Source organism: Haliotis rubra, unplaced genomic scaffold (assembly GCF_003918875.1).
Source record: "Haliotis rubra isolate DU_JTF1 unplaced genomic scaffold, ASM391887v1 Scf310, whole genome shotgun sequence".
NCBI classification, from domain to species: domain Eukaryota; kingdom Metazoa; phylum Mollusca; class Gastropoda; order Lepetellida; family Haliotidae; genus Haliotis; species Haliotis rubra.
The window spans coordinates 285,337-311,515 of record NW_025766981.1 but is presented as its reverse complement, the minus strand read 5'-3'; the positions used below and the strand labels follow the sequence as shown (position 1 = coordinate 311,515).

At 42.1% G+C, this 26,179-nt stretch overlaps 1 protein-coding gene across 1 annotated transcript in view; it reads left to right on the top strand.

The window, feature by feature from the left end:
- Positions 1-26,179, top strand: part of LOC124283210 (xanthine dehydrogenase/oxidase-like) — a 59,668-nt gene that overhangs the window by 15,822 nt on the left and 17,667 nt on the right. The window contains exons 8-26 of the mRNA XM_046719241.1: positions 263-337; positions 1,235-1,373; positions 1,684-1,851; positions 2,790-2,866; positions 2,966-3,059; positions 3,413-3,525; positions 3,611-3,798; positions 5,253-5,403; positions 5,738-5,918; positions 6,648-6,699; positions 7,675-7,822; positions 14,448-14,678; positions 15,432-15,495; positions 16,251-16,320; positions 17,186-17,273; positions 18,477-18,563; positions 20,771-20,962; positions 22,810-22,955; positions 23,630-23,711. Coding sequence (XP_046575197.1) covers positions 263-337; positions 1,235-1,373; positions 1,684-1,851; positions 2,790-2,866; positions 2,966-3,059; positions 3,413-3,525; positions 3,611-3,798; positions 5,253-5,403; positions 5,738-5,918; positions 6,648-6,699; positions 7,675-7,822; positions 14,448-14,678; positions 15,432-15,495; positions 16,251-16,320; positions 17,186-17,273; positions 18,477-18,563; positions 20,771-20,962; positions 22,810-22,955; positions 23,630-23,711 — 2,346 coding nt within the window. The remainder of the gene's footprint in view (positions 1-262; positions 338-1,234; positions 1,374-1,683; positions 1,852-2,789; positions 2,867-2,965; positions 3,060-3,412; positions 3,526-3,610; positions 3,799-5,252; positions 5,404-5,737; positions 5,919-6,647; positions 6,700-7,674; positions 7,823-14,447; positions 14,679-15,431; positions 15,496-16,250; positions 16,321-17,185; positions 17,274-18,476; positions 18,564-20,770; positions 20,963-22,809; positions 22,956-23,629; positions 23,712-26,179) is intronic.

Sequence of the window (26,179 nt, the reverse complement as noted above, 5' to 3'; positions counted from 1 at the left end):
TTACTGTTTTAGATCTAATGTCTGTTCGTTGTAAGACGCAGTTGACAGCAAGATTCCAGTTCCATTCAGGCAGCTTGTAAATGATTACGTGAGCCGGACATATTTCGATATTATGATTATATTTATACTGTACGTCGACATGTGACGATGTGCAACTAAACAAGTCATCGAGCGTGCACACAAAGTCCATTTAGAAGCCTCTTATACACTGTCAGGTAGTTCTACTGTAACTGGTGGGTCAGTCATGTCATTCTGTTGCCAGGAGGCCCCGGACAACCAACAACCGCCTTGGCCCCGTGAATCAACCCAGGATGTTATCTTCCCTCCAGAGCTTATGGTTAGTCCTTGTGCTGCATGTAAACCTCATGTAAAACTCCACAGGTATTGTCGAATAACAATGGCCAGTTTGTTTGTTGCTGACGCCACACTCAGCAATATTCCAGCTATATGGCGGCGGTTTGCATATACTCCAGTCTGGTCTAGACAATCCATTGATTGTGACATCATGAACATCGATCTACTCAACTTGGATGCGATGGCTTGTGTCAACCACGTCAATGTCCCTGACCATCCTGACCATTTAGATCAGAATCTAAATTCTTTTCTCATCAACCCAAACCGTGCCCACCCGTCTTCCTCAGTCGTTATCTTCAGCAACCGATGTTTTTCGTCAGAGATCTCTATTTATCTTTTGAAAAATATGAAGATTCGTTTATTGAACATTCCTACCATCCGTGACGTAAGTCACTTCTTACAACCAACAGGTTGATCAATTCTAATCCTTATCATCACGGGTATGGACTCTTTCAAACCTGTTGCATGTAAATGCTTTTGACAAATTAGAAAACAAAAATGGGCAATTTCATATGCAATATCGCAGTAATGTTATGAATGATCATATTACAGTTGACGTTATCTATTTCTAATATATGACCCGTGAAGATCCGGGGCAGATTAGGTCTTCAGCAAACTATGCTTGCCACAAAAGGCGACTATGCTTGTCGTAAGATCGATGCTCCTGCTGTTGATCACTGGATTGTCTGGTCCAGACTCGATTATTTACAGACCGCCGCCATATAGCTGGAATATTGCTGAGTGCCGCGTAAAACTAAACTCATTCACTTACTATTTCTATATTATGTCTTATATGTAACGAATACACATTGAGAACAAACTCAATATTGATATTCACATTTACTGTAACGGATGTTGTTTTCAAAAACAATAATTGCAGCTGGCTGAAGACAATGAACACTCCTTCACATTCGAGCACGAGGGAACTACGTGGATTCGACCTCCCAACCTCCAGGCGTTGCTGCAATGTCTTGCTATAAATCCCAAAGCAAGGGTCATCGCTGGAGGCACAACCATCTGTAAGTTAAATCTTAAAGACCTGTCACCCGAGTAGGTAAAGTTAACAGTTTTATTCCAGAGAGGAGACTGATGACTGCTGCCAGAAAGACTGTGTGTATACCAAAGGTACCTTAATCCAGAAAGACGGTAACATCCACTTTATCGGGGGAAAAGTACGTATTAGATTTTGTATATGTTACCTGTGACCTTTTTGTCGGTCTTGCGAAGTATGGGGTGAAAAGATGTGTTGGCCTTCCTTTACTGCAAGTTACAACATAGTCATGAAAACACCAGTGTGCTAGAGGGTCAAATTTCGTTCTTGTCCTTCAGTTCTTGACATGAAGCTGAAACACCAGCTGCCCCAGACTCTGTTGTCCACGTCTCACATCCCCGAGCTGACCAGGCTGACGGTGGAGGATGATCATCTGGTGGTGGGGGCAGGCGTCACATTGGAGGAACTCAGGACCAGACTTCCGGGTCTCGTCTCGCACCTGCCAGGTAAAGTAACTCTCAATCGGGGGGTATTACCGCACCTGTCAGGTAAAGTATAGTCCGTCTGACTTCATTTGAGACCGATGAATTGAAGTCAAACGGACAAACTCTGGGGTATTCATGAACCAACCAGGTGAGGTCACCATCACTCGGAGGTGTTCATTTACTTTTCAGTTGACAAGTAACTCAAGGTATTATATACATGATCATGGTCAGATGGATGTGGCATGGATGTGCCGTGTTGCATTAAAAATGTACTGGCAGAGACAGAGGATATTCTGTAGAAACTAATGCCACGACGTTGTTCTACGAAAACAAGTTCTCTTTAAAAACAAAATATCAAACACAAAAATACAAAGAAAACTTAAATAAATACTACACACATGAAGATCTTGGTTAGAATTGGACATGCTGCGTCAAAAGAGGTGACTTACGGTGTCGGAAACCACACCAAAAATGCCAAAAGAAAAACGAAACTCGTGGCTGATAATTCACAGCATATACATATATGGTGTGATATAATGGCAGAAATCTCCGTAGGACATGTTATGACCGATAGACATGGTAGCATTAACGCATAACCCACAACAAGTGGTATCATTGGTGAACTCAAATGTTTCCTTGAGCAATGCTAGGCCTACCAAAGAAAACTTTTCCACTGTGCAGAAAAACGCAGAAAAGGGAATGTAACTTTTGTCCAAGCTGGAAAATGTCAACATGCGGTCGAGACTTCCTCTTCCGTGTGCGCATGCGCAAAATCGAAGTTGCAGGCTCTTCGTTTCTTGATGCAGTTTTAGCTATTTAAAGTTGCCGTTTTTACTGTTTCAGTAGCGAGGTATTATGTTTATGTTGCTATTTCCACGATTAATGTGGGCTTTTCTGCGTTTTTCTGCACAGTTGGAAAGTTTTCTTTGGTAGGCCTGAATGCTCTCTTGCTTCGGTAGGTTGGAGGAGCCGGTCTCTGAGGGTTCTGGAGGATGCTCTCCGCTGGGTGGCTGCAGGACAAGTCAGGAGCGTGGCTGTGGGTAGCACTTCTTTTGTATCTGCAGTACTACTGTGAACCTAAATATGTATTGAGACGTGGTGCAGTTGGATGACATCCAACGAATTATTTTTACAGAGTATTGGAGGGAATCTTCTCAACCCCGCCACAGTTTCTGACCTTCAACCGGTCTTCCTGGCCATGGATGCCATGCTTCATGTCTGCAATGCCAGTAAGTCCTAAATATATCTGATGTATCATCCTGAAGTATTCATTCTCTTCACATTTTAATGACAAACATGAAATTGACAAAACGTTTCCTTCTTCAGTAATGGCGGACCACACAATATTCCCATGGAGCATGGGATTGTTAAAAAATATTTTGCTCGCAAAAATTGATGCAAGAAGAACCTTTTAACCGCAATAAATTTAACACTGGTTAGTGAAAAAAGTCTTTTGATTGACGCGAAAGAATGGTTCACCTTACTGATCTCTAGAATTGTAAGTAAATGTATTGTCACTATGAATCCCGACTACTTGTAGTTTGTGTCAAGTTGGTATCCTAACCCCAATTTCTGCGTCCAGAAAGCGGTGAGAGGACCATCCCATACGGTCACGCAGTTGTGATCTCGCCACCAGAGAAATATCTGGCACCTGGCGACGTCCTCATCAACATCAGCTTCCCCTTCACTAAACGGGTATGTCTCTGCTCGATCTTTACACATCTGTTATTTTCATTGTGATGCAACCGACCCAGCTTCCTATCTCTTTTCATATTCACAGGCTGATCACGTGATGTTCTTGAAGCAGCCAGAACGCAAAGGCAGTGACACAGCTGTTGTGAACACAGTACCAAAGATAACCTTTAAACCCGGAAGTGATATCATTGAGGAGTTGCAGTTCACTTTCGGTGGCAAATGTTTCCAACCAATTGTGAAAACCCCAAACTGTATGCAGCAGATAGCTGGAAAGTAGGTATCGATGTAGACCCAGCTAATAGTTAATAGTTTAAAATTAATTCTACCATGACATTTAAGTATGTTCGTTTTTGATTTTGCTGTTACTAAAAATTTAGAAGTCAAAAAGTTTCAATAACCACTTCTGAGAGCCGGTTCACTGCGCGTAGTGTCAAAACACTACGCGAGTGTAATGAGTGCATATTTAAAACGCGTTTTATTCATGGTGCATATGTCATGGTAGAATGGAGATAATCCTATTGTGTTTACCTTTTGGAAGTGATTATAGTTGGTTGAACGCTGCTAAATGTCATTTAAAACCTAACGCGTTCGGTTTTAAATGACAATTAGAGGCGTTCAGCCAACTATAATCACTTCAAAAATGTAAACACAATAGGATTATCTCCTAATTATACCGCCCCCCCCAAAAAAAAGTAAAAAACAACAACAAACAAACAAAAACAACAAACAAAAAAAACAAAACAACAACAACAAAACAAACAAAAGCACACCAAAAAACACACAAAAGAACAAACAAACAAAAAACAAAACAACAACCACCCTCTAACAGACTGGCGTCCTTAGACTGTACTCTCCGCTTATCTAGCCCTTCAAACGATTAGTCTTCCATTACAGATGTATTGTTTCGGTTTTAGATATTGTTGCAGTTTGGGAAGTTTATTTTCCTATTTTGGTTATTTTTGTTCTGTTTTGGTGTATATGAGTTCAGTTTTGATGATTTGTTCACCGTTTGTATGGTAGGCCTGACTAATGGAATCTGGTGGTCAGTCTCGTTGACATATGTCATCGGTTATCTCCCAATTGACAGACACCCATTTGACAGACGTATCCCAATTACGTAGATGGACGGTCCGTGCAAACATTAAGTTCAGTGTGGTCTTTAGTCATTTCAAAGGGGTTGGGCTAGGGGGGTTCGAACACCCGAACACAACCCCCCCTTCCTTGGATCCACCAATGCTTATGATGTTCATCACTGGATTGTCCGGTCCAGACTCGATTATTTACAGACCGCCGCCATACACCTGGAACATTGCAGAGTGCAGCGTTAAACAAGAAATAGAGAAACAAACACATGTACTGTATGCAATAAGTAAACGGTTGATTTATCACTCAGTTTTGTTTACAACCCATTGGCTGTTAAGGGCTACGGGGTAGCCTGCTTGTTAAAGCGTTCGCTCGTCACGCCGAAGGCCGGGTTCAATTCCCCACATGAGTATAATTTGTAAGGCCATTTCTAGTGTCCCTCGACGTGATCTTGCTGGAATATTGATAAAGGCGCTGTCAAACCTTACTCACTTACTCACATCTACGTTTCAATTAATGTGTTACTTGGAAATGATCAGGAATGTGACGTGATTCTATTTAATCCTGGCAACTAGCCATGGCATCTGATGTCAGTTATTATTTCCATGTCTCAAATATATGACTTGTCCTTCTCATTTTCTCAGGAGCTGGTCTTTGTCACTGGTGCCCACTGTGCTTACCTCCCTTGGCAAACTCCTTGACAACATCACGACCGTCACTGACGACGCCCTGCATGTCGTCATGGCCCATGCTTTCAAGTTCATGTTTGCTGTAGAAGAGACGCTCAGTGGGAAGGTAGGTTATTTGCACCAACCTGATTTTGATGGTGATGATACTGAGGGCATTGCAGCATAGATATTCAGTCATCCGTTACCAATATATGTATATTATCAGAAGAAAACTAGAGTTGACTGAGTCAATATTTATATAAAAGTCCAGCCAACTAGGACTAGGGGTAACCGAAGATCCTGGTTCGATTCCCCACGTGGGTACAATGTGTCAATGTGTGAAGCCAAATTTCTGATGTCCCCCACCGTGATATTGCTGGAATGTTGCTAAAAGCGGTATTAAACTAAAACTCACTCACTCCAATAATTTGTGATCTGAATGTTAAGCCTTCTCTGTCCAGACTGCCCCGAACGGCCCCTCTGCGCTGTCTACTGTGGACTACGAGAGTACCCGAGTGTTTGACACTGTCGGTCCAGATCAACCTCCGGAAGATGCCATACGTCGTCCTATCCCACACTCCAGTGCCCTACAGATGACGTGTGGAGAGGCTGTGTACCTGGACGACATGCCGCGATCTGAAGGTAGCTATGATAACTCGTTTTACGTTCTTGTTCCGTATTTTATGCGCTTAGCAACGTTTCACATGGTGATCGTAGTGCTAATATTTGCTTCATGAAACGGGCTAATGCCGCGATTACAGTAAGCCACGATTAGGCCATGATTAGGCCACGATTCGGATTTTTGTTGAAAATCGTAACTCATCTTATGAAGTGCGAGAGATCGCAGATCCAAATCGTGGTGATCACAAGAGATCTCCATAATCGTGGCAAAATATTAAACATGTTTAGTATTTTGCCACGATCATGCCGATTTTTAAGCTGTCGTTTCAGAACGTAGTAGAGTGTGGGCATCGGAACAAATCGTATAAGAGCGTGAAAAAGCGCAATGGAGCGTGTTGGGATGATTGTAATACATCATAATAATGAGTATCAGATGTTTGTTCCCATGGTCCCCACGATTCTACCAAGATCTATTGCAATTCTATTAAGATCTCCTGCGCTGTATCACATTGTACACAATCTGTCGCTATCTAATGCGAGTCAATGCATTTCTATGAACATTTTAACATGCTGTACTACGATTAACATCCACGATCTATCACGATCTATCACGATCTGTCAGGATCTATTACGCTCCCTTGTGTTGCGACACGTTCTGGTGCTTTTGGTGTGCTTTCCTATAAATTGTGTCACGCTGCCAGACGAAATTCATTGTTATTGTTCACTATTTTATCGTCATTTTCATTGTAGAATATAGGAAATGTGAACGAAAAAGTCCAAGGGCAAAGGAAAAGGCTCCAAAGTAACTCATGTTGTCGGAGAATCGTGTCACAATCGTGTTTAATCGCCCTTTTTTGTCTAAACAGAAGGCAACAAAAGGTAGCAGATCGTTATGAACGTCTCAAAACGTAAGAAATCGCAACAGATCGTATACTAAATCGTAATGATCGTAAAAAAGTGGCTGCAGATCGTCAAGTATTCGCAACAGATCTTCATTGAAGCGCATCTGATTCAATATCCACTCGTAAGAATGTCTACAGATCCTATCAGAGCCTATGAAACCGAACAAGAGCGTCACGAAAGGGAAATTGGATCATGAAGATCTACTACGATATTTGGTTCGCGTCGGATCGGCATAATCATGGCCTAATCGTAGCCTAGTGTAAACGCAGCAATCTTTCTTCATGGAAAATGGGAACAGTTATCACATGTTATGCAAATATTCATTTCATATTAACTATAGTCCGTTTGGCTCAAAAGCGGACCGATGAATTGCAATCTAACTCGAAAACTAATAAACATAAAATACTCAATGAAACACTGATCATAATCAAAACCTCAGACCAACTCTGTGAGGTTTTTGCAGAATTTATGTCCTAAAAATAAAAAAGTTGTTTAACAAACTATCATTAAAATATCGACACAGTTCACTATTTGTTACGAGAGAGGAATGCAGAGAAAGGGACAGCCGGGTGTGCGAGATTTTTTTATAATCAAAACATGAGAATATGTTGTTTTACACCGCACTCAGCAATGTTCCAGCTATATGGCGGCAGTCTGTAGATAACTGAATCTGGACCAGACAGTCCGGTGATCAACATCATGAGCATCGAGCTACGATTGGGATACGATGACATGTGTCAACCGAGTCTGACCACCCGATCCTGTTAGTCGCCTCCTACGACAAGCATGGGTTACTGAAGACCAATTCTAACCCCATATCTTCGCGGGTTCATATCATTGTAGATGAGTTGTATGCTGGACTTGTGCTGAGTAGGAGGCCGCACGCTCGGGTCGTGAAAGTAGACACAGCGGAGGCCCTCGCGTTGCCAGGGGTGACAGGATACGTGGATTACGAGGATGTGCCAGGGACGAACCTTTGGGGATGTGGTTTAGGAGAGGAGGAAGTGTTTGCTGAATCAGAGGTAAGGCCAAAAAAAAACCCGGTTAGAAATCATAAATATTTTTTTAGGATTTTTGTCTTGTTATGGTCACTGAGCACACCGAACATATTTATAATACCAAAATGTTGATGTGCTATATATATGAGAAAGTATGACTTTACGCTGCTTTTAGCAATATTCCAGCAATATCACGGCGGGGGACATCAGAAATGGACTTCACACATTGTACCCATTTGGGCAATCGAACCCGGGTCTTCAGCGGGCCCAGCGGACACTTTAACCATTAGGTTACCCCACCGCCCCGTTCAATATGTGAACATATGGGGGCATGTCACATATTCTCAAGCGCTGTATAGTTTTGCTTACCAGATAAAGTATTATTTGCCAGACTGTGTAAGCGTCACCTTTCAACATTTAGAATGCTTCAAATCAGCGCTTTATTAATAATTTGATCATCAAATCATCTCGATCACATACAAAAGAATATCATACACCGGTTATTTGAAACGGCAAACAGCCTGAATATTGTGCCAACCTTTTGACAATCGTTAATTTCAACGAGGCATTGTCCACTGCTCCAGATCGTAGCCATCTTGCAATTACTGTTGCAAAGGACTTTGGGATACGAGGTTCTATTCCACCCACCTAATTCTCCCGGTCTAGATCCAAGTGGATATCACTTACTTTCAAATTTGAAGAACTTGCCTGTAAGATGTTTTACATTGACCAAGAACTGCTCTTGGGGAACTGGTTGAAACACGAGGATTTATTCTGAACTGCACGCGTACTGAACTGCAGTGGACACACATTTAAGCTGGATAGCGAAAATATTTTATCTATATTATATTGTTCAAGGTTCATAAAACATTTTGATGCTTTCTCATACGACTTCTTCAGGTAAGGTGTTGTGGTCAGATTATCGGCCTTGTGGTTGCCACAGACCGCCAGGTTGCACTGGAAGCGGCAAGACGTGTCAAGGTACAATATGAAGATCTTCCGGCGGTTCTTACTTTAGAGGTATATTCATTTGTGCAATATTCACTAATCTTTTGTAACTTATCAATTCAAACACTGTATTTCACATTTAGTGTATAGGCATAAACAGGCAACGTGGGTAAAAAAAGGACGATGAAGAATAAATTATAAAATTGTGAAATATTTGAGCGAAAATTATAAGGCATATTGAGCGGCTTACACATATCATGTCTCTTTTTTACATTTGCAAGTCTTGATGTTATGACCTTTAATTAAACAAGAATGACTAATGTCAGTGGGGAGCTCAAAGTTTCAAAACCAAAATAGAACCTAGGATGTGTTTGAGTACATATTTGGTGAAAATTAACTTAATACACGTCTACACGTTTTGCCAATTATATTGATCCATGATGGTCTGTATATCACAACTCAACTTTGAAATTACATATGAACACTTGTATCACATATCAGCCTCAAGTGTATGATAATAATTGTATTAGTACTATGTAGAGTACAACGTAGCAGTTGAATTATCGGTGGATATCTGTATCTTGTACTAATTTCTGAATGTATAATGATTATTGTATACTACATGTACTATGTACACTGAACGCCAAAAGAAACGTTACCCTCCTTCCATAATGACGGAGGTTCCTATCTTCAGCTGGCGGTGTGATGCGTGGACGTCCACTTCTTGGTGTGTCTACGGTGATCCCAGTCTCTCTGTAGCACTGAATAAGTCTTACAACCGTGAAACAGTGGCATCCGAGGGCGTTGGCAACATCATTGTATGTCAACTCCATCTGCACCATCCCAATGGTTTTGTTTATGACGGCATCAACACCTGACTGACCTTATTTCACCGGGGTGGGGTGGGGGTTGGGGGGAAACAATGACCTTGTACTGAGCTGATCTAAGAAATCACAGTCATGGCGTTGGTCTCGGGGGCAATGACCTGGACTGTGTGACCGTGGGAAACCGCATAGCACCTATGCCACGCTTCCATCCTGATATCACGCGATCGTTTTGCATCAATTGGCGTATAGTGTGATTGTTGCACACATGACGCAATGGATTCCTGTGTGACATCATCAAATCAAAATCATATGATGCCAATTGAACCAATCAACGAATAACAAATATCGACCTGATATCACGCGATCGTTTTGCACCAATCAACGTATAGTGTGATATTTGCACACATTACGCCATTCATTCCTGTATGACATCATCAAATCAAAATCATACGATACCAGTTGAACCAATCAATGAATAACAAATATCGAATTCACTGGAAAACCTTTAGGTACAATTGAACAATAACTGGTTTAATCCGTATTAATATTTTCCTATATAATGAGGGATCAGATTGCAATTTTTTCTTATTTGATTTTATCCTGTCACAAGAACATTACAGACACAGATTTCCAAGACAATAAGGTAAATTTGCATCCTTTCATAAATAGTTTTCTGATAACGAACAATCTCAACGTCTCATAAAGTGGTGTGGGGCTGACATGAAACGACCATTATAATCGCTCTCAAGCAAGGCTTGTCTCACTTCACTCAGCCAAGATGTAATGTGACACCTCCTCAAGTTGTACTCATAATCGTAAGCCTAACATGTGGACCCATATGTGTAAAAAGAAAATTACACAGGTTCAGTTCATGGGTTTTATAACACATTTGTTAAATGTGATATAGATCAGCGTGCATTGCCGTCTGACTAAATAATAACCATTGAAATGTGAAATTCAAATGTATACAAAGTCCTACCTTCAGTCAGGAAAACACACATTGTAAAATCCACATAAAATCTGAGGTACATTAAGCTTATACTATAACCTCATGCTTTTGCGATTAAATTAATTGATTAACGAACAATTTAGCATAAGATTAAAATGTAAACGTTTATCAAATAAGGCTATATTGTGCGACCTGCACACAGCGCAAGGATATCACTGTTAAGAGAGGCGATGGAGCTCACGCACTGAGACCAAGGACTTTTAGCGTGAAAAAAGCCCACGCTACTACACAGGATTAGGGGTGTTGATGCCATTACAAAACGTATTTAACGTTCCGCCACGAGAGGCAAGTTCAATCCTAACTTCCACAAGTAAATGTGCCAATCATTATAGACTTACATGTAGTCACTCTTGCATTTATTTGGAAGATAGCGATAAGCATCTGGGTTCATTTTTCAAGAGGCTATCATATTTCAGTTTAGGCTGAAGTAACGGAGAAATATTGAATGAACGGTTCTGACACAGGCTTAGAATGTTGGCGTTTGAGTATAAATTAAGAGATTGGTAATGAGTTCCAAGAGGTAAACTTTAATTAATCAAATTCCTATCATTTATGTGTTTTATTGGTTTACTATGAGTTATGTCACCCGTTCAGTGTATATGATGTATTTGAACATTCACAAAACGAAACGTTTCAACTTGATATTAATAATAGTTTACTTGCAGATATTAAAGGGTGTACAGGGTCTGTCTTTCACTGGATAACACTATTGTATACCTAATGTCAGCATCAAGGTAAAATGTACATTAGCATGCATCTAAGTGTCAATAATAATGTATGAGCTTGAACAGAATTGCAAACACATAAACCTGACAATAACAACTCATTCACATTAATTGTTGGTGTGTAGTGTATAAATTGCAGCAGATCATCATCATCATTTTCCATTTCAGGACTTTGTTTATCATGTAAATGTTTTTGTAAGTTGTGGCTATCGCTAAACTCTTGACAGCAATAGTTACAATCTGGCAGTGGATGTGGTGCCTTCACAAGAGAGAACTTGTTGTCTTCCTCACACTTCCTTTTGAGACCCACTTTGGATGTCCCTGATGGACCCACCAAGAACTTTTCCAGACACCAGTTTCTACTGTGTTTTTGTAAATCGTGCACGTCTTGAGTTCACAGTCATTACAAGATCGCATTGTTGGGAGGTTTTCTTCACACGTCTGCTCTCTCTGAAAGTGTAACTCGCACTGAATTTCCCTTGCATGATGGGTTGTTTATTGATAGGGTTGTTGAAAAGAAGCATATATCGTGCACGTCTTGAGTTCACAGTCATTACAAGATCGCATTGTTGGGAGGTTTTCTTCACACGTCTGCTCTCTCTGAAAGTGTAACTCGCACTGAATTTCCCTTGCATGATGGGTTGTTTATTGATAGGGTTGTTGAAAAGAAGCATATATCGTGCGTCTTGAGTTCACAGTCATTACAAGATCGCATTGTTGGGAGGTTTTCTTCACACGTCTGCTCTCTCTGAAAGTGTAACTCGCACTGAATTTCCCTTGCATGATGGGTTGTTTATTGATAGGGTTGTTGAAAAGAAGCATATATCGTGCACGTCTTGAGTTCACAGTCATTACAAGATCGCATTGTTGGGAGGTTTTCTTCACACGTCTGCTCTCTCTGAAAGTGTAACTCGCACTGAATTTCCCTTGCATGATGGGTTGTTTATTGATATGGTTGTTGAAAAGAAGCATATAATGATAGTTTCTTTGTTGTGTGGGATCCTTACTGTAACACAGATTTTGGTTCATGGCTATCACTGAGAGATTACGATGATGACTTCCTTCGGTAAAAAGGTCTGTAATGCATGGATCTTTGCTCACTGTCGACATTAAGTTATCGAGGATAACAACGTTTACAACACTTGGGTCCAGAAATGCATCCTTTTCAAGATCAGAAGGAATGATTTGATGAAATTCAACATAGGGATAAACACATGTTTACAGTGGCTGCCATCATTTGTAGAGCCATATAATACCTTCTGGATATGGTTTACTGTTCATCCTTTCTAGAAGCTGCTTCACTATGTAGGTTTTCCCTCAGGAGGTTGGCCCTGAGATTATCATGGTGAATGGATGCAATAGCCTAACTTCTTCCAAAGACTGGAGGGGCGGTGGGGTAGCCTAATGGTTAAAGCGTTCGCTCGTCACGCCGAAGACCCGGGTTCGAATCCCCACATGGGCACAATGTGTGAAGCCCATTTCTGGTGTCCCCCACCGTATTGTTGCTGGAATATTGCTAAAACCGGCGTAAAACCAAACTCAGTCAGTTAGTCAGTCTTCCAAAAACTGGAGAGCACTTTCTGATGAATGTGGTTGCTGTTACTGCCAAGTTGGCGTTGATGAAAGAGGAGATCCATGAGGTGGAGGAGGAGGAGGTCCATGGGGAGGAGGAAGAGGAGGAGGAGAGGGTTGTTGATGTTTCTGTCTTCTGTGTCTCAACATATTGTCTGTCCTGGGAAAGGTCTGATAGCACACAGGACATGTTGTTGACTGCATGGTGATCCGAGTCTAAATGGCAGCAAACCTGCCTACTAGCTGCTTTTATCTAAAACATTGTCTTCCATTTCTTAGGGCGTCTCTGGGAAGAAGTATTTTTTCAGCTTCAGTTCCCCTGTTCTTCTGCATCTGAATACATGCTTTGGCCTGTTGAACGACTTGTTGGGTTGGAGAAGTGAGTGCAAAAGTCTATTTAGAATGGGATAGGTCCATCTTGAACCCTTGTTTCTCTTAATAGATCACATAATCATCGACGTTAGTAAAGGGATTGGGATATCCTTTGGCATGCAAATAGTAATATTTGGTCCATTTCTTATGATCGTCCAGATAGGGTCTCCAGTATCAACTGTTCATTTTCTTGTTGCGAATGAATACTGACTCTCAGACAGAGGTTTCAGATGAAGTGTCACTATCACTGGTCCAGTGATAAATTGAGCTAAATCACCATTTCTGTCCTTTATATAGATATCCACAGTCTGTACATTTTTTTCAGTTTAACTGATACATAGACATCTCTTAAGGAGGAGGACCACGTTAACTATAAGTGGCACATAATGAAAACACATATCTATACACTAGCATATCATTTAATCTTGGGTTGCAAGTAAAATGATTCAGAATATCATTCAGTGAATATCCTCTGGCTTTCATCATCACATAAAACAAAGCATACAGTCCACAGGTTTTACTGTTTTTACTTTGAAGTATCAGTGTATTGTGTTGGAAAGATGCACCATTCCTTTGTAGAAATATGTGGGATGTCCTTTGATTATACTCCAGAAGGCTTTCTTCCAAAACTATCACAAAACCTGTGTGTTTCGAATCTTGCATCCAAATAGCTATCCAATGTTGTCCAGGTTGATGAGAGGCTTGGTTATTCAAAATGTATCCTTTGGGATATGTGGACATGGTTCATGGTAACTGATTGGCAGCGAGCACTTTGGTTTTCATCCTTAGTAACACTGTCTTTTTGCAAGAGGCATTGCAGTTGTCTTGTATTCATGGTGTAGATAATGTTACCTGCCTCGTCCACTTAAAAAATTGACTGATCCTCGCTGTAAATGAGACAGTTGATGCCTTCCAGAAGCGATGACTTAAAATGTAACTCCGAACGAAGGTTGCCTTGTTTTAAGGTATTCAAACAGTCCCCTTCTGTCCGGTCTTCCCTTAGTAGCTTCACCTCTATGATGTGTATCACATTCCACTTGAGATTGATTTATGTAATCATCTACGATTGGAAACATTGCCCTACCTTTAATACCAGTCAAAAGAATCTGTCCCATTCACTCGTCATGAAGTTATGCTCCACAATAAGCTATTGGCAGTTATGAAGTAGGTAGTCACAGAATCGATTCGTATTCCAGGACGCCATACGTGAGAAGGCTTTCTATACTGAGGAAGCAGCCAAGCCCACCATCGTGTTCGGTGACGCTGAAGCCGGGTTCGCTGCGTCTGATGACGTCATTGAGGGACACGTGGACATCGCCGCCCGTGAACACTTCTACATGGAGAGTCAGAGTGTTCTGGTAAAGCCAAGACCAGAACATAACGAGGTGGACATCTACTGCACGTCACAAGACCCTACTGGAACACAGGTACTCTTACAGAGACACCCGTCTCTAACTAGCAAAAAACCACACACTTGCATGAATATAAAAGTCGGTTATGCTTCTACTGAAAGATCGTTCTGACAACGAGAATTATCGTTTTAAGGGGAGATGATGTATCCAAGTGGTTAAAGCATTGGCCTGTAACGCCGAAGATCCTGGTCCGATTCCCCACGTGGGTACAACATGTGAGGCCCGTTCGTGGTGTCCCAAGCTGTGATTTTGCTGGAATATTGCTATTACCATTAGTAAACAACACTTACTCGTACCACTAAGACTGCCGTATAAAATGATATGTATGATCCGAAGTTCTGTCAAACTATTCATCTGTTAATTTTTTCAATCTCAGTCATCATTTTGTCTGTGATAAGTCGAATTGGCGGCTTTAATATTTAGGGCTATTAAATTTGGGCATGTTGTTTAAAAACACAGCAAAGACTCCGTTTAACATAAGTCACTTTTTCGCTTGTATTCATGATGTTTCATCTCACGCAATACAATTATGTTTTAACATCAAATATTTTCGCATCCTTAGTTTCCATTGATTCAATGGCCTTGCGAAAGAAGCAAACTAAGATCTATTCAGGAAGACGGAAATATGGATGCTGTTTGTCGTCCTTGTACCCTTTGTGTCCGGTAAAATGATTATGTATGGATTTAGATCTTTTTTGACATCACATTTTCTTTACAAGGCCCGGAGTCAAACTGTTATGCTTCAACATGTTCTTGCATCATATTCAGGGCAATATCGCCAGGGTACTCGGAGTTCCCCTCAACCGTGTCGTTTGCCACGTCAAACGAATTGGTGAGTATGATATGGGTAACTACTGGCGGAACGAAGAGAGGCAGTGACGTACCTGTAGCAGGGTTTATTGATGTATGTACAGCAGGGTTAATTTGGTGTATCTACAGCAGGGTTAACTTGGTGTATACACCACCGCCCTGGGTTAATTTGAAGTTTCTATAGCAGGGTTAATTTGAAGTATCTGCAACGGGCATTCATAATAATAATCAAATACACAATGCCATTTTAGAAAGTGGTCAAATGTAACATATGTTATATTTGGGATTTCACTTTCTCAGTAAAGTACTGAGAAAGTATATATAAGTACATATAAAAATACACAATGCCATTTTAGAAAGTGGTCAAATGTAACATATGTTATATTTGGGATTACACTTTCTCAGTAAATTACTGAGAAAGTGTAATCCCAAATATAACATATGTTACATTTGACCACTTTCTAAAATGGCATTGTGTATTTCATAGCTTTCGGCCGTGGGAGCCGTGCCAATTAACGCTTATCAGAGGGGTACACAAAGTCCGCAGTCTAGAATACCAGTTGTCCGACTTCCATTTTTGTGGAAGCCGCGGTGGCTGAGCGGTCTAGGCGTCTGACTTTGTGTGCTGGCGATTAGGTGCCTGACTCTGAGGGTGTGGGTTCGAAGCCCGGATGGGACTCAACCCCCCAAAAAGTACTAGAATCTGTACGTTACTGAGAAAGTGTAATCCTAAATATAACATATGTTAAATAATCAAATGCATTTGTTTACTTTCAGGGGGCGGTTTTGGTGGAAAGGGGACCAGGAACGACGCCCTGTCTCAGCCTATAGCCGTAGCTGCGTACAAGTAAGTTGTACAGCTGAGTGGAATGTGTCAATGAGTGAGTGAGTAAGTATGGGTTTACGCCGCTTTTAGCAATATTACAGCAATATCACTGTGGTGATCACAAGAAATTGTTAACTTTTCATAGGGAAATCGAACCTGGATCTTCCGCGTGACGAGCGAATGATTTAACTACTAGGCTACCCTGCCACCCCTGTTTAACTCTTAATCAGAGAGACACCGTTTTAAAATATTGTATAATACGCTACTCGAAGGAATCGAACCGTTATATTTTAGTGGTATATATAGTGCATTGCACGAAACAATTAATCCAGTCAGAAAATACATGCCCTGTGATATCAGCACAGACCCGGTTTTTGAATGGACAGCCCTCTGAACGATTGCTGCAGTAAGAACAACCCTGTCGCTTGAATGAAGTCGGAGGGCCTGAAAAGTGAAACAGAAGGTGTTCTTTGTCCTGCTCAGGAGCTGTCACCTTCCACTCCACGCCCGTGTGCGTAACAGAAACTTTTAGCGATTGTGGGTTCGAATCTCAGATTCTTCTTGCTCGTGCCGCTTGGTTCGTGAGCACCGCACTAGTGCGTGTAGGTTAACCCAAGTAGTATACGTTCTCGGACGTCCATAATTTCGGACATTACTTCTACATTATAGGGGAGGTGGAAAAGCGTACTGGATCGGTTTCGATTCCATACATGAGTGCAATGTGTGAACACCATGTCTGGTGTCCCCCCGCCGTGATATTACTGGAATATTGACAAAGTGCGAAAAACTAAACTCACTCACTCACCCTACATTATATTGACACTCTGATATGGCCACAACGCAGGCGGTAGAGGGTGGACGTGATGCCGTTTTGTCGCTGTTGCAGGTACCGTCGGCCGGTGAGGTGTGTGCTGGACAGGAGAACGGACATGACCATCTCGGGGAAGGCGCCCGGGTTTCATGCGGATTACAAGGTGGAGACATTAGCATGCACAAATTGTTTAACAGTTGACAATGTAGTTGTTAAACGTTACGAGTGAGTGAGTGAGTGTAGTTTTACGCCGCACTCAGCAATATTCAAGCTATATGACGGCGGTCTGTAAATAATTGAGTCTGGACCAGGCAATCCAGTGATCAACAGCATGAGCATCGATCAGCGCAATTGGGAACCGATGACATGTGTCAACCAAGTCAGCGAGTGTTACCACCCGATCCCGTTAGTCGCCTCTTACGACAAGCATGGGCTACTGAAGGTTCATTCTAACCCGGATCTTCACGGGTAAACGTAATGAGACTACATTATCCAGTTGCCATTCTTGATATGGGATTTCTCGCAATGTATTTGGATACAATGTGTGAAGCCCATTTCTGGTGTCCTTCTTCGTGATATTGCTGGAAAATTGCTAAAGGCGGCATAAAACTAAACTCACTCACTCAATGCTGAATGGTGTGGACAAGGCGTCCGACTTCCGATCAGTACGGGACTCGTAAATGTTATGGCCGCTACATATGTAACAAACCTATAGAGACCGCCTCCGTGGTGTAGTGGTTAGAGCGTCCGCCGGGAGAGCGGAAGGTCGCGGGTTCGATCCCCGACCGCGTCATACCAAAAGACGTTAAAATATGGTACTTGTTGGTCCCTGCCTGGCGCTCGGCATTAATGGGTACAACAAGGACTGGTCGGCTCGGAGTCAGTATACTATGTCTGAGTTGGGTATTCATGCTTCACTGCGGCATGGTATCTCAGTGGGCTAGCACTATAAAACCAGCTTCAGTCTGGGCTAGTACAAGCAGCCGCACATACACACGCATGCACGTCGTCATATGAGCGAAATATTCTCAAGCACGACGTAAAACCCAACCCCACCTCACCTCACCTCTACTCTACTCTACTCTACTCTACTCCAGTACCCGAACCAGGATCTGTTGTTTGAATCTATGATTCGGCTCGATATGGATATCTAAAAAATCTGTTTAGGGCATGCCTTACACAAAACTGACACCCATGTGTCGAATGGAGTGATCCCAAAACATTACGATTTTCAGAACAACGATGTAATCATACCTTGATATGGTCAAGGTATCTGGTACTGTGTTGAATATTCCATCACAAGGGATAACTATTTTAAATATTAACTCACTCACTCACTCACTCAAAGTATCTGGTGTGACTTCAGGTCGGCTACACCAAAGACGGACGGATCCAGAGCGTTGTCATGGATGTGTACGTCAACGCTGGTCATGCTGCTGATATCACTTACACTGTGAGTTGATATGAAACGACATATGCCCAAGGAGCTCTATTGAATCGAGACATTTTTAAACATTTTACCCATGCAAATTGTTTGATCGGCATTCCAGACGTTGGTGAGTCAAAAATGAAACATGCAAATTAATGGATGACAACTTCTTGTGTATTGCATTAAGCGGCGTTTCGATGTAGATTCTTACGTCGATATCAAGCTAAAAGTGACTACAACCAAATGGAGAGAAGCACATATACAGCTTGTTCAGCTTGACCTGATCAAGTGAATACTAATGCATTGCGTGACCGTGTCACAACTGGTTCTGTCTATTATTGTCAAGGGGTGCACCTTTGTCAGTTGATTGACAATATGTCCGAACAGCCGAGACAAGGTCGCCGTTTGAATAAAAAAATCGTCAGCACTGTCCAAACTTTCTTTAAAAAAGAAGCTACAGATGGTTTAATGTTTCCGATTCGTGGTGTAACGAATCCATGTATGCATGCTTCGCACGAACGCAACATTTTTAACATTCCTTTCTCCCCTATTTAATGAAGTTAACTCGACCAGCCGTTTGAGCCATTTGACCTCCTGGGTCATGCATATGTAGAGTAGCTCAGGTCAAGCTGAACAAGCTGTACATGGTATGTTATGACAGACAGCAGATTAGCATTACCAACAGCATGTAATTGAGTAACAAGTGGTACAAGACTGGAAGAGGTCTGTAGGGGACTAAGAACAACAAAGCGCCAGTGATGAAGCCAACAAACAAGGGGAATGTAGTAGTAACAACAAGATGATAAGGTGCTTTGACAGTCTATAGCTTGATTAATTGTTCATAGGCCGATGGTAGGCAGTTTCCTTGGTCTCAGTTCATCAAAGGTTTGTGGTGGCGGATTTCGATGGCAAAATTCATATTCACACGCACGCACGCTCGTACACACGCACCCTCCACCCACCCAACACACACACACACACACACACACACATTCAAAGAAGTTCACCTTCACCTGCACAGATCACACAACGAGGATATGATCTTTTTGAATCAAAGGAATTTATGATATGCTACTCATTCAAAGTTCATATTTACACTCCCAAAATGTCACATGTACTAGTAATATATTATCGAAAAGAACCCAACCCAATCGAGTCTGGACAGGACAATCCACTGATCAACAGCATGAGCATCGATTACGACAGCAAACGAAAATCTTAATATCATAACAGTGCTTAATATTCACCACCACATGCATTAGGTACACAACCTAGATCTATACTATCCAAAAAAAAGAAACGCATAGGCCAGAAATCTGTTGCGAAAATGTACTTTCAAACACGTATAACTCGTCCACAAATAGACTTTAGTACATGAATTTTCATGAAGGAAATGTCTATACAACCAAGTGGATAATTTTAGATAACGGAGACGTTGAGCGCGATAGTGACGACGTAGCATGGTCCCGACGTCGTGTCTCCTGGCTCTCAGTCCAATTTCTCTCAACCTGTTCCGTACAGTTTGACCGGATATCCTCAGAAGTCCAGGCACCCTGGCTGCTGTGCTCTCACACGTGGCAGTACGACCACGCAAATGTAGTACCCGGATGTTCCGATCTTGGGTTGCAGTGGTGACTCGAAGTCTGCCTGTACGGGGACAGTCATTTGTTATACCTGTTTGGTTGTAACGAGCCGCAAGCCGTGATATCGTGCTCAGACTAACATTCAGACGCCTGGCAACAGAAGGTTGGTAATCTCCAGCATGTATTCTTTCAATGACGATGTTCCGTGTCGAAGAGTCAAGACGTGGCTTACTGATTGACCTTGAAACTCCTTGAAAAAGAGTGCCGATTTCCGAACGTAATTTGGATTTTTATAGCCAGACAGTGCATGCTCTTTGCTGCACAATTTCAACTGGAAGGGGATTTTTGTTTTTAATCATTATAGGAAATCTCATAAAAATCAACATTTTCAGGTTAAGTTGATGTTTTACTTGTGTAATTGTACAAAATCATGTTATCAACACTTCTGTTGCATATTTTGACGATTGCTTGAACACAATAGGTAATTAATAGATTTTTATAAATATAAAACACCTATGGGTTTCTTTTTTTGGATAGTATATTTGATTATCTCTGATACTGCAGCAGAGGAAAAAATGTATAAAACACTTTGAATCACACCAAATGTTTTGAGAATAGTATGACGCAGAGAAATGTGATGTCCTTCAGGTTCTTCAAATATGTGTGTTGAACTTCGAGTCAGCGTACCGCTGCCCCAACTGCCGTATAACGGGATACCTTTGCAAGACAGACACTCCTCCTAATACAGCGTTCAGAGGGTTCGGTCAGCCTGACATTAACCTGGTGTCGGAGATGATGATAACGGAGGTCGCCAGAAGACTCAACATCGCTGACACTCAGGTGAGTATTTATACCTTCCCTGTTCCCTCTCACTGGTACCCGAGAAGATCCGGGTTAGAATTGGTCTTCAGTAACCCATGCTTGTAAGGAGCGACTAACGGGATCGGGTGGTCAGGCTTGCAGACTTGGTTGACACATCGTATCCCAATTGCGAAGGTCGATGCTCATGCTGTTGATCACTATATTGTGTGGCCTAGACTTGATTATCTACAGACCACCGCTATATAGCTTGAATATTGCAGAGTGCAGCGTAAAACTAAACACACAGACACTTACACGTTCCATGCAGGGATGACAAGCATCTCACTGGCATTGTTCCAGTTTGCTGACATGCTCTGGATTGTGTTCTGTTCAGCACCAAATTCTTAAAGTAGGAAGTTTAGTGTAAGTGTTGTGAAAACACGAATACGATCCCCTCGCAGAACCATGTATCCGATTGTTGTTGACCCAAGCATTCAAGAGGATACACACTATAATGGGTCATCTATCTCAGGTTCTTCTGAGTGAGTGAGTGAGTTTAGTTTTACGCCGCTTTTAGCAATATTCCAGCAATATCACAGTGGGGATCACAACAACACGCCCATTTCAGGTGTCCCCGCAGTGATATTGCAGAAATAATGTTAAAGGGGCGTAAAACGAAACTCACTCACTCATTGATATCAAGGCATGTCAGATTGATTGGATTGTGAGGGAATCCTGAACTGATCCTGATCGTAGTCCGATCAGGTTTGGAAATGATATACAGGACCAATCTTCTATCCTGCAAAGGCTAAGGGACGCAGATTTGCAATGGAAACCGATGTTGATTATATATTTTCTTTAGAATCAGTTTTGGGGCCAAATATCCTGTATGGGTCCGTACAACGGGCAGTTTTAGATTTTGTTTCGTCATTTAGAAAATATGATATGATCTAGAGAGGCTCTCAAATGGCTTAGACAGATTTAGTTCTGTGGTTTTAAATCATTTTAACGCTTTGTCATCTTAACCTGCTGTTTTTTTAATGAATGGGTATTTCATGTTTCAGAAATGGAAGTGATTACTTAAGGTTTTTAATCCGTAACACGAAGCAGTGGTTATTCGATATATGTATACGTCTATCCAAATGAATATTAATAGTGCTGTCGTTTCTTTTATGTTATCTAAACGATTCCTTTCTAAGCGATGTAATAACCTGTGATTTATATTAAGTCAAGTCAGTGTGTGCAAAATAGGTGCAAATAGGCCTCTTTATAAAACCAACCAACCAACCGATGCGCCTTAAACGTCTGTACCACATGTAACTCCCAGTACAATTATAATGGGGCAGTGATGTAGCCTAATGGTTAAAGCGTTCGCTCGTCACGCCGAAGGCCCGGGTTCGATTCCCCACATGGGTACAATATGTGAAGCCCATTTCTGGTGTCCCTCGCTGTGATATTGCTGAGATATTGCTAAAAGCTAAAAGCGGCGTAAAACTAAACTCACTCGCAACAATTATAGTGCACGCAGGTGACACCAGCGTTCGAAATTAACGCCGGTCCTTAGGCCCGAAGCCAACTGAAAGCCACTCGGACCCACAGCTTTTGTTCTCTTATGGCCGACATGTTTCATCCCCGATAACTAAGAGTATTATTTCCATATTAAACTATAGGGCCTACACATTCTGATCGGGACCCACAACTTTTTATGGTTCTGGGTCCTTAGGGCCTGCACATTCCAGGGTTTAAGGGCAAACACTGTGTGAAACAATGTCAGTTCTGCCGCTAATACAATGCTGTTTTGGGATGCTGTTGTAGATAGATTTTTGTTGTATATACTCTTTCCACGATTATGAATTCCGTGTCATCTTCTTCGTGGTACCCACCAGGTGCGTGAGATAAACCTGTTCAGAGAGGGTGACGTCACGGTGACGGGGATGTTGCTGGACAACTGCACGCTGTCTCGCTGTTGGCGTCAGTGTCTGGAGGAAAGTCAGTACGAAGTCCGGAAGACAAAGGTGAAAGAATTTAACAGGTGAGACAGGCGCAAGAGTTCAGGTGGCTTGACTGCAAGTTCAAGTAGTCGAATAGGCGAATCCGATTCAAGGTTTAATAGGTGAGGCAACTTCAAGAGATGTAATAGGCGAATCCCACTCAAGACTGGTGAGTCATATTCAAGAGTTTAACAGGTGAGGCGACTTCAAGACATATACAGTGTACTATGCGAATCCGAGTCGAGGGTTAACAGGTGAGTCATATTCATGAGTTTAACAGGTGAGGCGACTTCAAGACATATACAGTGTAATATGCGAATCCGAGTCGAGGGTTAACAGGTGAGTCAGATTCATGAGTTTAACAGGTGAGGCGACTTTAAGACATATACAGTGTAATATGCGAATCCGAGTCGAGGGTTAACAGGTGAGTCAGATTCATGAGTTTAACAGGTGAGGCGACTTTAAGAGATGTACAGTGTAATATGCGAGTCCCAGTCGAGGTTTTATGGGTGAGTCAGATTCAAGATTTTAAGAGGAGAGGCAACTTCAGATGTATTTAGAATCTGATTCATTATTTAACAAGTTAAAACAAGTACAGTCAAACTGGGTGGATATTTGAAGCATCATGAAACAGTTATTTAGTGCTAATCCCGTTTATTGTAAAAGGAAAACATGAATGTTCAAATCACAATTAAAACCTACATATGCTTTACAGGAACAACGAATGGAAGAAAAGGGGTATTACCATTGTTCCATATCGGTTTGGAGTCGGTTTCGAGACCAGACTCTTGGCTAAAGTAAGTTTTATAAGTTTATATAAGCGTCGTTACCATTCATAATGGCCACGGCGGTGGGGTAGCCTAGTGGTTAAAGCGTTCGCTCGTCACGCTGAATACCCGGGTTCGATTCCCCACATGGGTACAGTGTGTGAAGCTCATTTCTGATGTCCCCCGCCGTGATATTGCTGGAATATTGCTAAAAGCGGCGTAAAACTTAACTCACTCATTTACATCACATTTGATGTAAATGTGCTTGATAACGATTGCCAATGTCCGTGATGCACGAAACAAATCGCCTAAAGGAATTTTGTGGCCCCTACTCTCAGAAACACGAAGGGGGCGGTGGGGCAGCCTAGTGGTTAAAGCGCCGAAGACCCGGGTTCGAATCCCTATATGGGTACATTGTGTGAAGCCCATTTCTGGTGTCCCCCGCCGTGATGTAGCTGGAATATTGCTAAAAGCGGCGTAAAACCAAACTCTGTCAGTCAGACCGTCAGAAACACGAAACACATGTCTTAGTCGGATACATGGGAAAGGTAGTGCGATCGTGCGAAAAATCAGTATAAATGGCCTGTCCAACACTACAATATCACTGCGCATAAAGTCACACAGAGAGAATGCCAAAGTTAACCCAGGAAGAAAGAGAACGAGCAGTAGTGATAGTTGAATGGCTGACCCTCTTAGTTATTTCACGAAATGACTGATTTCACAATCTGACTGTAACATATATACTGAACCGCAAAAGAAACGCAAGTTGATTTAGAAATGTCAATATTTCTGAATCTGTGGAACAAACAATCTTAACACTACGAAAAAACAACAGACAAGTGATTGTTGAAGAAATGAGTCGTGATCTCTGGTGAAAACAACACTCAAGTTTACTGTAAAAGCATATGTTATCACTCCACCCTCACACACCAAAAATGTCACGAAACAGTGTGTCAATCAGTAGCGCGTGTGACCACCATTGGCTGCAATGCAGGTAGCACAACGACGTCTCATCGAGTCAACAAGTGTCTGAAAGAAGGCTTGGGGAATTTGATTCCATTCCCTGACCAATCTGGCTTCCAAATCTCTAAGGTTTTGAGGTTGAGCAGCTGTATGTATCCGTGTACCAATTTCATCCCACACATGCTCGATTGGTGCCATATTCGGGGACAGAGAGGGCCAGGGCAGTACAGCAATGTTGTTCCCTCTGAGGAAGTCCATAGAGACCCGTGCAGTGTGAGGACGAGCATTGTCCTGCTGGAACGCCTGGAGCTGAGGTTGGGCCTGGAAGAGCGGTACAACGTGGTGTTGAAAGACCTGGTCTCTGTAGACTACAGCAGTCACACGTTGACGAAACACGTGTAAACGTGTTCTGTGGTGGTAGCTGAAGCCACTCCATACCATGTGTCTTCCACCTCCCCAGCGGTCAGCTTCCACAACACAACAGTTGGCGTAACGTTCATTACGTCGTCTCCATACACGTAATCGGCCATCGGCGTGGGACAAGTTGAATCTGGACTCATCAGAAAACAACAGTTGTTGCCATTGTTGACGTCGCCAACGCTGGTGTTGTCGCGCCCACTGTAAACGATTTTGGCAGTGACGTTGCGTCAGAATCGGTCCGACGTAAGGACGGCGACATCTGATCCATGCTGCCCTTAGACGACGACGAACAGTGTCTGCAGAGATGTGACGTTGTGGCCCTTGAATGGTTGCAGCTGTCTGTGTTGCTCGTCGCTGTCGGTTACGCAGATGAGTAACCCGGATGTGACGATCTTGCGCTGGCGTTGTTACCCTGGGACGTCCTGAACGTGGTCGGTCTGGAACATTACCGGTTTGACGATGCCTTGCAGATAGTCTTGTGATTGTTGTCACGTGACATCTGAAGTGCCTGGCCACTTTAGTTGGTGTGGATCCGGTCTGCAACATTCCAACGGCGATTTATCGTTGCTGTTCAGTTAGACGTGGGATGTTTTCTCCGCGTTGCCACAGTCAATTTTGTGTTCTATGGTGGTTTTTGAATGACCTGCCTTATAAAGCTTCAAACTGGAGTGAAATACACGCATTTTTGTGTGAAACACAAAAACTTCATGCAAAAAACACGAAAAACATAAAATGATTGCGTTTGGGCGATATGGTCAAGAATCAGCGGCAACAACGGCAAAACCATCTTCGAATGCCTGGTTCTATAATGGTATACTTTGTTGTCCTAAAAGGAATGCATTTGGAACGTATGTTTTAAAAATAGTAACTTGCGTTTCTTTTGCGGTTCAGTATACATATTAGCCACAAGGTTTGAAAATGTTTAATATATAAAGCTCGTTTTGCTCATGTCATCATGTTGTAGTCAATGAGACAATTTTTCCCGTGTAATTGTGTCAATATGAGGATATATATGATAAACCAACCCAAACAGATGTCCAAATCTGGTCCTCTTGATAAAGCGTGTGTTCTGTGACTGCGAGGGTAAGTCGATCTAGAGTACGTGTGGTTTGTTA